Source organism: Citrus clementina, unplaced genomic scaffold (genome assembly GCF_000493195.1).
Source record: "Citrus clementina cultivar Clemenules unplaced genomic scaffold, Citrus_clementina_v1.0 scaffold_1, whole genome shotgun sequence".
In the NCBI taxonomy this organism is placed as follows: Eukaryota; Viridiplantae; Streptophyta; class Magnoliopsida; order Sapindales; family Rutaceae; genus Citrus; species Citrus x clementina.
In genome coordinates this window covers 24923312-24940867 of record NW_006263303.1, presented here as the reverse complement: position 1 = coordinate 24940867, position 17556 = coordinate 24923312, and the positions used below count along the sequence as shown (strand labels likewise).

At 34.4% G+C, this 17556-nt stretch overlaps 2 protein-coding genes across 3 annotated transcripts; both read left to right on the top strand.

The window, feature by feature from the left end:
- The first annotated feature begins 2501 nt into the window (after positions 1-2501).
- LOC18054741 (DNA repair protein RAD51 homolog) lies at positions 2502-6042 on the top strand. The gene is made up of 9 exons (XM_006452847.2): positions 2502-2720; positions 3377-3521; positions 3617-3727; positions 3881-3972; positions 4321-4415; positions 4495-4608; positions 5104-5233; positions 5460-5581; positions 5675-6042. The coding sequence occupies exons 1-9, from the start codon at positions 2625-2627 to the stop codon at positions 5796-5798; spliced, it is 1029 nt and encodes a 342-aa protein (XP_006452910.2). The 5' UTR covers positions 2502-2624; the 3' UTR covers positions 5799-6042.
- A 392-nt stretch (positions 6043-6434) lies between these two features.
- LOC18054742 (conserved oligomeric Golgi complex subunit 3) lies at positions 6435-16961 on the top strand. Of its 2 annotated transcripts, XM_006452845.2 has the most exons (25): positions 6435-6778; positions 6930-7013; positions 7098-7205; positions 7314-7358; positions 7446-7520; positions 7664-7759; positions 7940-8017; positions 8130-8215; positions 8348-8414; positions 8620-8682; positions 8770-8871; positions 9089-9193; positions 9289-9381; positions 10509-10597; positions 11100-11319; positions 11981-12067; positions 12534-12650; positions 12784-12816; positions 13163-13249; positions 13343-13405; positions 13718-13834; positions 14425-14517; positions 14985-15110; positions 16084-16184; positions 16619-16961. In XM_006452845.2, exons 1-25 carry the CDS (start codon positions 6692-6694, stop codon positions 16746-16748), a joined length of 2352 nt encoding a protein of 783 aa, XP_006452908.1. In that variant the 5' UTR covers positions 6435-6691; the 3' UTR covers positions 16749-16961. The 2 variants fall into 2 exon arrangements, with proteins under 2 accessions (XP_006452908.1, XP_024033405.1); XM_024177637.1 differs by lacking the exon at positions 11981-12067.
- Positions 16962-17556: the final 595 nt, after the last annotated feature.

The following is a 17556-nucleotide window of genomic DNA, read 5'->3' as shown; positions in this document are numbered from 1 at the left end:
CGACAAAAACGTAAATTGCTGAGGGTGAGGGGTGAACTTCATTATCAGAATTTTCAAAAAATTTCTGAATTTCACAATATTCAATAAACAGAGAATCATTAATATTTCAAGTACTTATCCCAAATAATCTTAAAAATATCCTAGGAGACTCAATCAACCATTTCAAATAATTCTTAGAAGATCCGATTGAAGGATAACCCAACAACAAAAAAAAAAAAACAGTGGTATCTTATCCCAATTTTCAGTCACAAGAGCATAAAATAATAAGAAATTATATTTTCAACATAGTTGAAGAGTCGCACATCATTTATAATTTAATAATGAACACTCTTAATTAACAATATTAATAAAATCAAACAGAATATTACATGCAAGCATGCATGGTTCGCATGGTTGGGCCCTTATTGTCAAATCCGATATTTTCTTCTTCTTTTATATTAATATTTATTTTATTTAAAGTCTTGTCATGCACTTTTTTGCAGCACTAATTAAATTTTTGTCAGCTTATGGGACAGAAATTTCAATCAAACTTCTAATACTCAACTTATTGGATCTAATTTGCAATCTAACAATAATCAATGTTATTAATAATCAGCTGTTGTAGCATTAAAGCCTGTGACGTGGCTGATGCTTAGAATCAAATATGGTTGTCGATTATTGAAATAATAGGTGGAAAGTATGCAAATTGATAGCCACTAAGAAACGGAATCCTGAGGAAGATGCATTGGTGTGTCATTAGTCAATATCAACTTTATATGGTATTAAGTTGGGATATTATTTTGTTAATATTAGTAGATATTTTAACTTAACATTTCAAAAACAAATAAATATCATGTGGAAAAAAAACCTATCCATAACTGCCAATCAAAGGGATTGAAACCTTCTCCAAAGAATTGGTGATGCAGTATGGGTGTGTAAGAGAGTAGAGTTTTTTTTTTTAGGTCATAACTGGAATTATAAATGTCTATTTGAGGCAGATAATATATTGTTTTGAAGTTTGTGATGAGATCAATCTAACCTAGCACTGCTATAATATATTGCCCCTGTAGTTCGGCTAAAAATTTAATTTCTTTCATGGTCATTTTGCAAGTTTAAGAGATTTTTTTTTTCCATTGTTTGCATGATTTTTATTTTCTTTCTAGGTATCAAGTTTAAGTGTCATTTGTTTTGTTTTTCTTACTTCAATTAGTAGAATTTTATTATGTAATAATTATTCAGATTTTTCCTATTTTGATACGTTCGCTTATTTAGGGTTAATATAAAAGGATGTTAAAGCCCTAGTTTTGTAATTCAAACTTTTATCAATAAAATTTTAGACTTGTAGAAATTTATTTTACTCTCTCTTTTTTTTTTAATCTTTATATTTTCATTTGGTTAGTTGGGAAAGGACGTGATAACTAAAAACAATCCAATAACAAGTAGATTCCTCAAATTTCACTTATTTTTGGATCATGTTCACCACTTTGTGCGATTTAAGGTAGTTTTGAAAACAATTACAATTGTTAGTAGAATTATGATTGAATATTTAAAAAGCTAAATATTATAATATTTACTAGAAAATAAAAATAAAAAGTTATTTTAAAAAATGTATTAAGTTAAAGGTGTACAAAGTTCAAACATTTTATTGTCAACAATTGTACTGCTTAATAACTTAAGTTAAGGTTAACACAATATATTGTATTGCATTATCTGTATTACATTTGGCTGTATTGCACTATATAATATTAAACTGTAATGCAATATTATGTTTAATGTAGTATGTATTGTATTATATAAAATAAAATTTTTTATTTTAATATTTATATTAAATTAATAATTTAAGATCCATTTATATTTTATTGCTATTTACATTCAATTAATAGTTAAACTTTTATAATAAAAATAAACAATTTTCACCGTAGGCCACCATAAGCCACCATTGCCCGTCGCATGTCACCAGTGACCGTCGTACTTTAGTGTTATTTGAACTATATTTTGATACCATTATAATCATTATCGTCGTGGTTACGTAATAGCGCAACTGTTATTTGCAAAGAAATTTTCATTCGTCACAAATCTATATTAAAAGTTTTGACTTTTAAAAATTTTGACAGTTAATTTATGGAAAATTAATTTTTTCTCAGTAATAATTACAACATTGCGTAGTCCCAACAATAAGAATTCTAGAGAAACACAATTACGTGGCAGTCGGCTGCCACTGAACTATCACCGACAGTTCATTAGCATCGGCGGCAACACATGTGAACAATGTCGTATTACACAAATCCGATCACGTCATCTCGAATTTATTTAATGCGACACTATATTCACATTATGGTGTATTACAACCCGTGAATAGAAAGATTTACTAAACGTGATTATATTGTATATAACATGTGTGACAGAAAACTAGTGGCTTCCTTAGTGAGTATACAACATGGGCCGGAAGCCCAATAAGGTCAATTGGCAAAGCTTTGTAAACTTGTCGTGTAAGCTATTTCCCTTTACTAAGTTGGCGCTCCTCTTAACTCGGTTCGAAATTATCAGCATCACATTCGTTTCCCTCCATCTCGCTTCTCTCTGACCCTCCACTATTTAGGGTTCAAGTTCAAGCTTTCAACAAAGATCTCTCAACTTTAGACGCAATGGAACAACAGAGAAATCAGAAAACGGTACAGCAACAACAACAAGAGGAACTTGAAGAGATACAGCATGGCCCTTTCCCTGTTGAACAGCTTCAGGTAAGTGGTAGCAAATATTTCGATATTCTATATTAATCTTCACGGTTGTTCTTCAATTTTTGCCTAATGGGGAATAATTTAGGATTAATACCCAGATGAGTTTTTCCTACATTTGTCAAAAATGTGTTCTTTATCTGTTTTCTTGAAATGGGTTTATTAGTTTTTCCTTTCTTGGTGATGGCAAAAGTTTTTTTTTTTTTCTTTTTTCCCTTCTTAAGTCACTTGAAAATATTTTCCTTGATTATGTAATTGATATGGGTTGTTTTTATTTTGCTAAAAAGATGGCTTCTTTATCTGCATTTTTGATTGGTTTACTCTAGTTTCCTTGAATGTGATGAAAGCTGTTATTTCTTTTTATTGAATTCTAGGGTTAATTTTCTTGTAATTGTTGCCTATATTGTGAAATTGAAGCGTTTATTTAATTCTTTATAAGATTTTCACTCTTGTGTGGTGTCCTTCAAGACACGACTTTCCCTAATCTTGGCCTAGTCTTTTGCTTGGGTTGCTCAAATTAGTTATCATGGATGAATTTGTTTTTAATCTTTGAACTAAGCTGTTATTTATCAGTATTCTGACTCGGCCAATTTGGATGGTTTGTTTTCACATGCATTTTTATGCTTAATAACATTTTTGGTTCTTCTAATGCTCGACACAAGGCATCAGGCATTGCTGCTCTCGATGTCAAGAAGCTGAAAGATGCGGGTCTTTGCACAGTTGAATCTGTTGCTTACTCCCCCAGGAAAGAACTTCTGCAAATTAAAGGAATCAGCGAAGCAAAAGTTGACAAGATCATTGAAGCAGGCTTGTCTTTGTCTTTACCACACTGACTTTTTTTTTTTCAGCTGATTCTTGTCAATGGTTTTGTGAAAGAGCTTCGTATGTTTTTTTCATGGCAGCTTCCAAACTTGTGCCCCTGGGTTTCACCAGTGCTACCCAACTCCATGCCCAGAGGCTTGAGATAATTCAAATAACATCTGGCTCGAGAGAGCTTGACAAAATTTTGGAAGGTATGTCACCACTGGGTGTTTTATATTTCAATTTAACACTAATCCTCTTTGGACTTGAGTATTTATTTGACCAATTAAGAAGTGAGAAACAATACTGTACGAGTCAGCACATTTTCTATTTTCTCGGAGTCTCATGTGCTTATTTACTGGCAGGAGGAATTGAGACAGGATCTATTACTGAGATATATGGTGAGTTTCGATCTGGAAAGACTCAGTTGTGTCACACCTTATGTGTTACATGCCAAGTAAGTGATTTTCTTTCATTTTACTGGTTTGGCTTAGGACAGCATAATTATTGCCTTGTGGAATAGACTTGTAGGCTCTGATAATGACTCAAAATTATGTTAGAAGTCACCATATTTAGAGAAGTAACTGGAATAATCTTTGCCAATAACATGCTCTGCACTGCTTTGGTTTTCTTGCTACACATGAAGTTCATATGCAGTGAGTGGGATTTAATCTCTGGTAGCTAAGATCTCCTCATAGCTTGGCAGACCTCTAATTTAGTGTATCCTGATTTATCATTTGTATGAGAGAGTGAGTGAGATAGTTTCTCGTTTAACATGCACTGCTAATGCACCTTTATATTTCAGCTTCCGTTAGATCAAGGAGGTGGTGAAGGAAAAGCAATGTACATTGATGCTGAGGGCACATTCAGGCCACAGAGACTCTTACAAATAGCAGACAGGTGTTACATGGTTTCCTTGAGCTAAATATGTTCCTCTGCAGTGTGTGGCATCAATATTGAACATTGTTCAATGCTGCAGGTACGGACTAAATGGTGCTGATGTCTTGGAGAATGTGGCCTATGCTAGAGCATATAATACTGATCATCAATCACGACTTTTGCTGGAAGCAGCGTCAATGATGGTGGAGACAAGGCATGATTGTTTGCTTTATTGTAAAATTTTTCTTACTACTGGCTGAAATGAAAGTTTAAGAAAAGGAGTTCCATTGCTGTGTCTTCAGGTTTAAAATTTATTAAAATTTCCAGTGTTTTGGGCCTTCGGCTGTCTTGAGTTGCAATCTATCTTAACAATAGATTGAACCTTAGCTTTGACTTTCAAATACACGTAGTCTTCTAGTTTAAAATTTATTAAATTTTCTGGTGTTTTGGGTCTTTGGCTGTCTTGAGTTGCAATCTATCTTAACAATAGATTGAACCTTAGCTTCAACTTTCAAATACATGTATATGTACATCCTACATTATTAATTTTTACATGTGTTGATACTGTACAATCTAATTTTCATTTGCTGTGTAGTGACTAGTTTACTGGTTACAAGTACATGTACATGCAGGCAGCATATATGTTTATTTTGGGTCCATAAAGACTTCTGGGATAAAGTTAATTCTTGAATGGGATTTGATTCTGTAGGTTTGCTCTTATGATAGTGGATAGTGCTACTGCTTTGTATAGAACAGATTTCTCTGGAAGGGGAGAATTATCAGCCCGACAAATGCATCTTGCAAAATTCCTCAGGAGCCTACAGAAGTTAGCAGATGAGGCAGGCTCTGATTCTCATATATCATATACTCTCTGGTGCACTAATTGAGAATTTAAACGATTAGGTTGTATGAACCATTGGCCTGAGAATTCTCCAAGGGGGAAATAATTTTCTTGTCGCTCCATATTTTTTTTCGTTTGTTCCATTATAGTTCAAAACTTAATTGCACCTCTGGTATCTAGATCTTTATTCAGCAAAATTTCATTTTTATAATCCTTGATTACAGTTTGGCGTGGCTGTTGTGATCACAAATCAAGTAGTTGCACAAGTGGATGGTTCTGCAATCTTTGCTGGACCCCAGATTAAGCCTATTGGAGGCAACATCATGGCTCATGCTTCTACAACGAGGTCTATATATATATTAATCTTTTTCATCTCACCATCCTGTTGCTATGGAGTATTCATTTTTTTGAAAATGACTAACTCTACACCTATATACAGGCTTGCTCTTCGGAAGGGAAGAGGCGAAGAGCGCGTCTGTAAAGTAATAAGTTCTCCATGTCTGGCTGAAGCAGAAGCTCGATTCCAGATTTCTGCTGAAGGTGTAGCTGATGTCAAAGATTGATTCTTTTGGACTACCTGAGCTCAATGTTGTTCAAAATTTCTGGGAAGTCTTTTTGTTCCTCGTGTAATCTTGTATGTATCATTGGACCTGCGAGTGCATGAAATCCCACAACTTTGTAACATTTTTGTAAACAACATTTACTTGTGCCCCAATTCTGATTCTGAAGAGCTCTTGCGACATTCTTCAGGTCTCCATTAGTCCATTTGGCTTTGACTGTTTTTCACAGTGAATTTTCTTCCAGAATATAGGCTTTATATTTAAATCTTTCAAAACATGCGTTTCTTAAATAATTGGTAACTTGCATTTGTATATACGAGTTTTTTTTTCCCCCACCGGGGGGGTGGGGGGGCGGGGGGGTTAGGAATTTAGAGTATGGCATGATAACAAACTTTGTTTGCTAAAATCATATTGTCCATGTTTATTTTATGTGTCACAAGAGTATAAGTAAGACTTCAATTTTTATTTTCAATTGAAGATATCAAGAGCATATTGTGCCCAATATTCCCCAAAAGGACTTGGGTAAAGCACCAAAACATCCGTCAATCAGGGTGGTTTGTATCTATGTAATTTTATAATGCCCTTGAGGAATATTTAAATAAAAGATATCCAGAAAATTATCTTATTATGCAATTAAAATTTACTTGGAAAAGCGAAGACCCAAGAAACTTAAAAAGCGACTTGATTTACCGATTTACCGATTTACCGATTTACCGGTCGTTGTACCACCGAAACGCACCGTTTTATTTCTCTGCAAGAGTTTACTGTACGCTGCTTCCAACGGCAGTTATCAACTGTCGTTTCATTTAGAGCACCAGGAACGAATGCTCAGCCCAGGAACACAGCTTCTTGTGGAAATCAAAAGCTCAGATAAACGAAATTAGGCCAATTAAAAAATGGCAAACAAATCTGCATCACCTTCAAGTCTCCCGAAATCTGGAGCTGTCTCCAGAGGCTACAACTTCGCCTCTACTTGGGAACAGGTCTGCTTTTTCTTCATTGCCTCTAGATCTGGCTTACACTTACTTCATTTAATATTCTGAATTTTTAGATTCAATTAATTAGGTATCAGATCCAGTACAATGCAAGCATAATTCGAGATTAATTTATTCTCTCAATTTTTTTGTTCTCTAGAATGCTCCGTTGTCAGAACAACAACAAGCGGCTATAGGCTCGCTGTTTCATGTTGTAGCTGAGCGTCCTTTTCCTGTCAATTTGGTACGTTGTTTTGATCATTTCTGTCGTTTAGCTTCGCGTTAATAGAATTTTATGTGAAAGTTACTGTTGTTTGTATTATGGTAGGCACAAGAGCATGTCCCTGGCCAAGACAATGGCTTATCCGTGGCCACGAAGGATCACTCTTTTGGAGAATCTGACGCTATTGAAGCAGTTCTAGTCAATACAAATCAGGTGATGATCTATTCATCTGGTAATGAAATTTATGCAAATTGTTGCAAGTGAGATGTTAAGATTTTGTGAAATAGATAAATTGTTAACCTAGAGCTTTGAATTGTGCAGTTTTACAATTGGTTTACAGATCTCGAATTAGCCATGAAGTCTGAGGTTAGTATTTGTTGCTTGCTGTGACGTGTTTGGTGGCTGTATTATTTGATGATTTTTACTTATTGTGTCATTGTTTGATTTTCTTAGACAGAGGAGAAGTATCGGCATTACGTCAACACTTTAATGGGGCGCATTCAAACATGTGATGATATACTTCGGCAAGTATGTTTATGTTATGTTGACCTGTTTTCGCATTTTACCTAGTTTTCATTTCTGTTGCAGCATTTCTTGAATTTTCTAAATTTAATTTTGTGTTATATTGGTTAGTCACGATGTTTGAGATAACAAAGGATCGTTTTCTGCAGGTAGATGGGACCCTTGACTTGTTTAATGAGTTACAGCTTCAACATCATGCTGTGGCAACAAAGACTAAAACCCTTCATGATGCATGCGACCGTTTGGTGCGTTTTTGTTTTGTTTTGTTTTTTTTTTCTGTCTTTTCTCTAGAATGAGTTCTAAGTATATTTGGTGGCTGAAGCCATTATTTGTGTTGGATAGCCTTACCTTAGATGTTTCAAATAGTAATGTCAGTGTAAAGGAAAAAAATTGATTTAGTTGTCTCAATTTCTTATTCATTTCAGGTAATAGAAAAGCAAAGACTGATTGAGTTTGCAGAAGCAGTTCAGAGTAAGCTTAAGTACTTTGACGAATTGGAGAATGTAAGGTTTGAATCTGTCTTGCCTAGAGATTGGCTAGCTTCCAATTTATGAAACAATACTGTACCTTTAGCAGTGAATTTTGTGAATTGTCTAATGATATTTCTGTCTACAGATTGCTGCCAGTTTTTATTCTCCAAACATGAATGTTGGAAATGGGAACTTCTTCCACCTGCTCAAACGGCTTGATGAATGCATATTGTAAGTGAATGCTTTCTTATTGACTCATCATATAAAAGTGTGCGTCTCTGACACTATGCTGTTCAAGCCATACAAGTTCATAAGCAATACCGAGAAAAAAGTATGAATTTTGTTGTAATTTTCTCATGTTAGGTATGTTGAAGGCAACCCCCAATATGCAGAATCAAGTGTTTACTTGCTCAAATTTCGACAGCTTCAGGTGCATGATTGTTTCAGGAGTCAATAGACGAGCAAAAACTAGAAATCATTTATCTCTTTTAACTTTTGTTTCCCTTATTAGTGATGATTATTATTTTGTTTTTTCTTTTTCTTTTTTTGTGGTGCGGAGAGGATATGGTGAGAGAATCTATGATATGAGATTTGGCTTAAGTGAGAAATGATTTGAAATATTTTAATGTTCACAGTCTCGAGCTTTGGGCATGATTCGCAGTCATGTACTTTCTGTTCTCAAAAGTGCTTCTTCTCAGGTGGAGTGCCCTCATAGAAGTTAATAGATTGTCTCTACTTGCATTTATCCAGGTTCAGTGTTGAATCTCATTTTTATCTTTTATCAGGTCCAAGCAGCAATTCGGAGCAGTGGTGGTAGCAAAACATCTGTGTCCGAGGGTGTAGAGGCATCACTAATTTATGTCCGTTTCAAGGCAGCTGCTAGTGAGGTAACGATTTCCTTTTTTTCTTCTCTTTTGGTCTGGAAACTTTCTTGTGCATGTGTATATGAATATAGATTACCTTTACAGCGGTGAGTAGAGTGGGACATGAAAATTTTATGAACTTTGGTAAGTTATTGATGGAATATCAGTGGAAATAATATGCTACAATTGGATTTCGCTTCAGGCATAAGCAGTGGTTACTAACCTTTTTATGTTATTTCAGCTTAAGCCAGTGTTGGAAGAAATTGAAAGCAGATCATCAAAAAAAGAGTATGTTCAGATCCTTGAAGAATGCCACAAATTGTACTGTGAACAGCGGCTTTCTTTGGTTAGTTGATGGTTAGATGTTTGGTAAAGTGCATTCTTTTAGTACTTGCTGTTCATTAAGCTTTAACTACTTGCTCTATATTTTATGTTTCCCAGGTGAAAGGCATAGTGCAACAGCGAATATCTGAATTTTCCAAAAAAGAAACTTTGCCATCATTGACGAGATCAGGATGTGCATATCTAATGCAGGTAACATTGACATACGGTGTTACATTGAGTACATGTTGGTGGTTTTCAAACCTGGTCCTTCTAGTTTTGTGACAAGAAACTGGAAACACTTGTGGGAAAGAAGGTGGATCAGGAACAAATCAGCCAAAAAGAAAAAGCCTAAAGGGAAACCAAAAACTATACAAAACACTGTGAATATTCTGCAGCTTTCTTTTTATAAAAATGAAAAACAACCCCCTGTCCCTGGACTTTCAAGCTTACTTATGAAACTGGTCAAAGTTAGTCATAAATTATCTAAGATGTTAAATTTATGTGGTTTATATATTTGCAATAAGTTATTTTTTTCTTCAACTTATTTTAATAGTTTATGTATTTGCAATGAGTTATTTTATTCATCAACTTATTTTAACAGTTTATGTATTTGCAATGATTTATTTTCTTCATCAACTTATTTTAACAGTTTATGTATTTGCAATGAGTTATTTTCTTCATCAACTTATTTTAACGGTTTATTTGCATTGAGTTATTTTCTTCATCATCTTATTTTAACTTTGGAGGTGCTGATGGGATTGTTTCTGGACTTGATTACAAACAATTGATCCCTTGTTTTGAGAGAGCTGCTATTTGTTGAAAATAGGAAATGAGCTTTCGTAGACAGATTAGTTTGCCATGTCTTCTTTTCCCTTTTTGTTTAATTGGTAGAGTGCATGGAATCTCCCATGTATTTTTAGAGTGATGGTGAAAATAAACAAAACTACCTTTGTATCCACTGCTGCAGTTCTGGGTGGCATTTTATCTGATTATGTTAACTAACCTAGAAAGTAAATACAGTTAGACTTTCCTAACAATTTAAGGGGGTGATGATTCCTGAGACAATCATATCACTCGTAATTTCCATATTTATGTTTTCTATTTCTGCGGTTAATATTGAGTACTTAATTGGGTGGGTTACGACACCTTTTCCAGATACATTCCAATTTAGTTGTCACAGTTGAATGAATGTCTTTTAATAGAATAAGCTTCCTCATAATTTCTTATTTTCTGTGACAGAATAAGCCTATCATAGTTTCTGAGTTTTATTGGAGTAAAGGCAAAAAGATAAATTACATCCTGCATCCAACACTATTTGACATTGTCCCAAATTGCAGGTCTGTCAGCTTGAGCATCAATTATTTGATCACTTTTTTCCATCTTCTTCAGAGGATATTTCAAGTTTGGCTCCATTGATAGATCCCTTGTAAGTTTTTGAGTCTGATGTCCAGAGCTCTTCATGTTTCCAATTTTTATTAATTTATTATTAATTTTTATTAATTTTTATTTATTTTATTTTTATTTTATTTTTACTGCATGTAGCTGATGCTAAATAATTGTCCATAGTTGAGAATGATTTTATATGGTTGAGCAAGTTGGTGTTTTCAGTGGATGTCTTTCTGAGAGATTCAATTTCCGTTGCTTAGAAATTATGTATTTTAGCCGTATTATTTTCTTTAATCTTCATCAATTCTTTTTTCTCTGAGAACATATCTTATCTGTCATGGGTGTTCCTTTTTCAAGAAAAATGTGGAGCGCATTGACCTATTTAAAATGAAAAATCTCTATCCATGTAAAACCTTGTGAATTTATCTTTGATCTATACATATCCTGTATTTATTGCTGGAAATAATGAAGCAGTTTTCATTTGGCTTTGTATGCCATACATATACGTTCTGGTCACATGATGGTGCTAACTTATAATGCAGGTCTACATTCCTGTACGATATACTGCGTCCAAAACTCATTCATGAAACAAATGTTGACCTTCTTTGTGAACTTGTTGATATACTGAAAGTTGAAGTCTTGGGAGAACAACTCAGTAGACGAAGTGAGTCACTAGCTGGGTTGCGTCCTACTTTAGAAAGAATTTTAGCAGACGTTCATGAGCGATTGACTTTTCGCGCTCGAACACATATTCGTGATGAGGTGTGTTTATTGCTTTATAAATGATTTATATCAATCAGCATCCTTCCCTTCTGTATTTGCATTTTCAGCCAATTGTTCCTTACTATCACAAAATCTTTTCTGTTTAACATAGCTGAGATTTGAAGTTATTTAGTCCAAGTCTAAATGAGAAATCGTTCATAGAAACTAGATATGCCTCTATCTCCTGGACTTTATCTCCTAGTGGGATAGAATCTTGAAACTTCCCTTTTGAATCAAATTAACTTAATAAATTTTTTTGTGATTGTCAATTGGCAGAAGTATCAAATCTTTGCAGTAACACTTGGAATTTGCAAACTTTTGCCAATATTGTATTTCTTATTTATTTTCTCAAATGTTATGTGAGTTTTCCACTTAGTGAAGAGTTTTTTAAAATATCAAGTCTTATATCTGTGGGAATTGAAAGATACCTGACAGATCACTCTTGGTTTGGATTGAAATAGAAACATCCTATAATGTCTGTTTATCTTCGAATTTAGCATTACTATGAGAAGTTTTGCAATGCTTTCTCCAGCATGATCTCCTTTCTGAACTAGAGTAACTTGCTGAGATTTAGCATTACATGATGAAGTTATGCAGTAGAAGCTTTTGATTCTTAAAGTTACATTGGTATTATTTTTGAAGCATCTATTATTTTTTGCAGATAGCAAATTATATTCCTTCAGATGAAGACTTAAATTACCCTTCAAAGTTGGAGCAATCTGCTGGGACAAAATTGGAGACTACTTCTGTATAGTGCTTTGCATTTTCTATCTTTCGTTTTTATGTTAGTCTGTCTTGTAAATTTTATGTTGTTTGACTGGTATTTGTTGAGTAGCCTTTGTTTGCTAGGATACTTTTTTGGTTGCTTCAATGCTCTCTGCATTTCTTTTTATATTATGTCTGAAGTATTTCTGAGATGTTCGGTGCTGAATGTGACTGCTTTCCCATAAGAAAGTATATCTCATAGTGAGTGAACATTTGTTTATCATCTGCTCTTAGTTAAATATGCCTCTTGATTGTTGATCCAGCCATAAGTATCAGTCACATTTCATACCTATATCCTTGTTGTTTTATGTCTAAATGACTATTTATTGTTTTATTTGATGTAAATGTAGAATGGCTAATAATTGTTGGTGATGGTCTGAGTTGCAAAATGACAATTTGTTCTTGAATCTATGATTTTTGATGGCTAATAGCATTTGCTTAACTTGCAGGCCGATGAAAACCCAGATGTATACAAAACTTGGTACCCGCCTCTAGAGAAAACTGTATCTTGTCTTTCGAAGCTGTATCAGTGTTTAGAACAAGCAGTTTTCACTGGTTTGGCACAGGTGCTTTGATTCTTATGGCATTTACTTTTGCTGAAAATTTCGTCTTTACAAAACTTTTAAAATTTTATTGTCATTGTTTGTTGAATGATTTTCTTAAAAATATATTTACTTATTTATTTTCTCTTTCTCTCAGGAAGCAGTGGAAGTTTGTTCAGAGTCAATCCAAGTAAGCTAAAGAAATTTCAATACTGTTGTGTGCAGTAATTGTTATTCAGTCGTAAATTTTATCATGTTTGTATGATATCATGATACTACTGCATTTTAAAAGATAAGTGTCTTTTCTTTTTTTTTTTTTTGGGGGGGGGGGGGGGGGGTAATTTTTTGTTTGTTTGTAAAAAAATGTCATGTTGCTATATTTGATGGATAAGCTAGCACCTAGTTAGTTGCATTGGCTGGCCGACTTGCTTCGTCAGGTTGCAAGCATACATGTGTAATATGCTATGATTTGAATGCCTGGATTCGTAATATTTGGTAATCATCTGAAAACAAAATGTGACATTCATTTGTTGTAGAAAGCTAGCAAGCTCATTGCAAAGAGATCGACACCAATGGATGGACAGCTCTTTCTTATCAAGCATCTTTTGATCTTAAGGGAACAGGTTATTTCCCTTAATCTCTCCCTTCCATTTCTTCGGGGTTAGCTTATTTAGTCTGACAGTATAATTTCTTAACACTCTCTTTTGGTCTTCCAGATTGCTCCATTTGATATAGAATTTTCTGTTACGCATAAGGAACTTGATTTCTCACATTTGCTGGTTAGTATTTCTGAAGCTGAACTCCTTTCTTATTTGGGTGGATGACCTGGTCTTTTTTCCTTTTGCTGGAGCACTGCTTGAGTTAAATGCTCTATAGTTTTTTGTCATTTTGGGTTTTAAAAATATATCACATGCTTGTGTACACATCATCTTGTGGATCATTTGTTGTTCAGTTAATTTTACTGCAGATGGACCTGACAGGTTTTTCTTTTTAAACATGTTTGACCTTCCTTACTCTGAAAGTTGAAATTTTTTATGTTTGGGTGTCTTTTAATTTGAATTAGAGCCTTATTCATACCTAACTATGGCCAGGAGCACCTGAGAAGGATACTTAGAGGTCAAGCTTCACTTTTTGACTGGTCGAGATCAACTTCGTTGGCAAGGACCTTATCTCCTCGTGTTTTGGAAAGTCAAATAGATGCCAAGAAGGTGAATTTATTTCAAATTAATTGTCATTGTGTGTTCCCACTTATCATTTCAGAAGCATCTGCTGCTGAATTACTTGTGTCCATGTTTTGGGAGCAAAAAATCGTACAATTTGTTGAAGCATTTAGGGGCAAATAAGCCAAAAAATTTAACTACAGAGTGATGTATAATTAGTTAATTATCTATCTTTTTCTGAAGTCATTCTCATTGGAGGATCACCATACTTTCCTCATTTGTGTTCAATCATGCCTTCTTGCATTATGATTACCAACAAAATACCAACATCAAAGGACACATGAGTTCATTTTTTTAAAGAAAATAATAAGATAATAGAGAAATTAGCAAGGATACTATTTCTAGGATGCAGATAAAAGGGATATATTTTTTCAGTTTAAATTCAGCATGCCTGGCATTGACCACGAGACATATGATTGTTATCACATATTCAGGCATGTATGACAAATATTGTGCCCGAAAAGATAGAACAAAGTTTTAAATTGTGTTCGCATATTTTTTTCCTTCTTTAGTTTCTGGAAATTAATCAGTGAGCCCAGTTGGTACCTTTTTAATGCCACTATTTCTGTTACTTCCAGGAATTGGAGAAAAGCCTAAAAGCTACTTGTGAGGAGTTCATCATGGCTGTTACTAAGTTAGTTGTGGATCCCATGCTTTCATTTGTTGCCAAGGTTTGTCTTTTTCCTCTAAATTGTACTTTTAGATAACTTACTATTTGAGAATCTGTGTGGAAAATATGCCATTGCAAATCTATATGACCGATCAGATCCCTGGATCTAAGTATGAAGAAACTTGGCAAAAGTTTCAATTTTATACTGGCAGGACAAGTGTATATTCCTGTTTTTCTTTATTTAAAGAAGAGGTGCAAAAAGACTGAATTTCTAATCATATGGTGGCATTGCTTTCTTTCTTCACCTTTCAAATTTGAGTTTGATTGTTTCTGTAGTCATATAACAATTTTTCCGGGTATATAGACCTAGTAAAAAAAATAAAATCATTTAATGATCATTAGAATCTCAAAGTTGGATAATTGCCATACTTTTGTATTCACTATTAAGATCATAACATAGATTTTTCGCTTGTGGAAATTTATTCTAATTGCGGATTTTGACTTTCTCTAATTATGTTACATCTTTAGGTGACTGCTGTAAAAGTTGCTTTGTCCTCGGGCAACCAGAATCAGAATGTAGACTCACTTATGGCAAAACCACTAAAGGATCAAGCTTTTGCTACTCCAGATAAGGTGGCTGAACTTGTTCATAAGGTATGCCATGTAATTAAGTGCTTGTTTGCACTATTTTAAAGAGTCCTAGGGTGGGATTGTTTTCAATCAATTTTTAACTTAGACAAAACAACATACAATACAATTTGTAATTAACTTATGATTTTGAAATGAATTGAAAAAGAAAGCCAATACCAAGATGACCATTAGCTGCAAGAACACCTCCACAAGCAATGCAATGAGGGGCCTACAAGGGTATGGCCTATTTGGTTATGTCTATTGCAATAAAGCAAGTGAGCTAGAGATCAAACTCCCCTCGTACCCATTTGGGAGGGAGATTACGTTTAGTTTCAGTTTGTGCATGGGAAGTAGTGGAGTAGGGCATGTAGTAAGAGAGAGAATTATTAAAAATAAAAAAGAAAAAAGCCACGCAAATGGGATCTTCCTTGAAGCAAGTTCTGGCAGAAATTTCCAATCTGGAGAATTCTCAACGTGCAGCCATTGGTTGCACTTATGACTATCTAATTAGAAGGCCTAGGTGGTCAACAGGTTCCATCTTAAACTTGAGGCTGGAGGAAATTGTTTAATAATCATTATAGTGTGGAGTGAAAACAGCATATCTGTCCTGAGATTTAGAGACCTCAGGTACTTGCTTCTGCATCTGAGGATCAAATGCTTTTTCCTTTCGGAAGCAGCATAAATATTATGAGATCTATGTTGAGAGAACCAAAAATTCTCTTTGCTTGGATCCCTATATCAGTGTGTTTATAACTCCCGATGACCTGCTCTGTTGTAGGAGAATTCTTATCTTCATCAAGCAAATAAGGAATCTAATCCTTGTTTCTGTTTGTTTTCTTTTCTTTTATTTATTTATTTCCCAAGCAAAGGATGATCAATTACATCTGCATGCATCTTTCATGGTTGTGCTATTTGGAGTCAAACCTAAACTTTCATTTTCAGTCGTAATCACAAGAATTAACTCAAATTAGTTTCCTGTTTTTACATTCTGAACCAGGTGAATGCTGCTATTCAGCAAGAGCTGCCACCAGTGATGGCAAAGATGAAACTTTATCTGCAGAACCCTTCAACACGGACAATACTTTTCAAACCAGTAAAGTAAGATAATACGTATTTTTCTGCTACTCAGTAGAATAAATGTCAAACAAGCTTGCATTATTTTGCTGGCATGCTAAGTTTTGATCATGTTGCTGTGTAACTGTACAAAAATCATTTGGGTACAACCCCACTCATTCTTGAACCAAAAACTTTTAAATTCTCAAGCCCAATTAAGTTGCAGATTCCTTAGTGGTAAATTTTCTGATAAAATAATATCAGAGAGTAGTTCCAGTTACCCTCATCATCAGGGAGACCAAATTCAAATTCTTCTGTAAGTAGAATCTGTTGCTTTTGATGATATCTCTGTTAAGAGGGCCATCTTGATGATTCAAAACATTTCTTCAGTTGAGATTATGAATTGCGTGTATTTGATGGTGGAATCAACCCAAATTGATCTGTCTCCATAAACTGATGCGGTTGATATATTTTTGCAGGACAAATATTGTGGAAGCCCATATTCAAGTGCAATCTCTACTAAAGGCTGAGTATACGCCTGAAGAACAAAGCATCATCAACATGGTGTCAATGCCAGATCTGCAAGCACAGCTTGACAGTCTCCTCTAGGTTATTTATGAACGTGATCTCTTTTCTTTTCCTATTTGGTAACATTGTCTACATCCATTTTTTTCCTGTGGGGTATTTGGTGTTTTTGTGGGTACGGTAAATTGATAGGTTAATAGAGAAAATATTCGCAGCTGATTACTTAAAAATGAAATTTGATTCTTACATGATGTTGAGTAAAACAATAAGCCAGAAATACAAAAGCCACCTTTTTTATTTTTCGTATTATCATTTTGTAAAGTTGCAACATGCAAATGATAACAACGGGCGCGCGTCTATATAATGTTGACTCGGGAGCTATGATTTCATAATTTCGTTCATGGACTACAGCTACATCCGATATTCTCCGAAGTTTATTTACAATTTTACATGAGCACACTGTTACCTGGATCTGCATCTGATTTTCACATAACAATGGACAAAATGGTTTCGGAAGGAAAAAGAAATTATTTGATCTCGAAAGGTTGAGATTTAAATCTGGCATTGAGAGAGACGGTGTTACCTGACCGAAACGGAAACATGTGATAGTGAATCTAGTGCTGGAAGAAGCTAATAATATCCCAAGCTTGAGGTAATCACGGAAAAATAAGTACAACGAATAAACAGGTGGCGTATCATTTTCATTTTCATTTTCTTAACCACCTCCAGCCACGCAACACCATTATCCTTTCAATGGTTTTGATACACCACCGCTCGTTTGATATAATAGACATTATTATGTGGGTATCGAATTCCCCTAAACAAGTCTATTCATTAATTCTGGGCTTTCATTGCGCTCCTTTGGAAAAGCTCCAAGAACCTAACATGGATG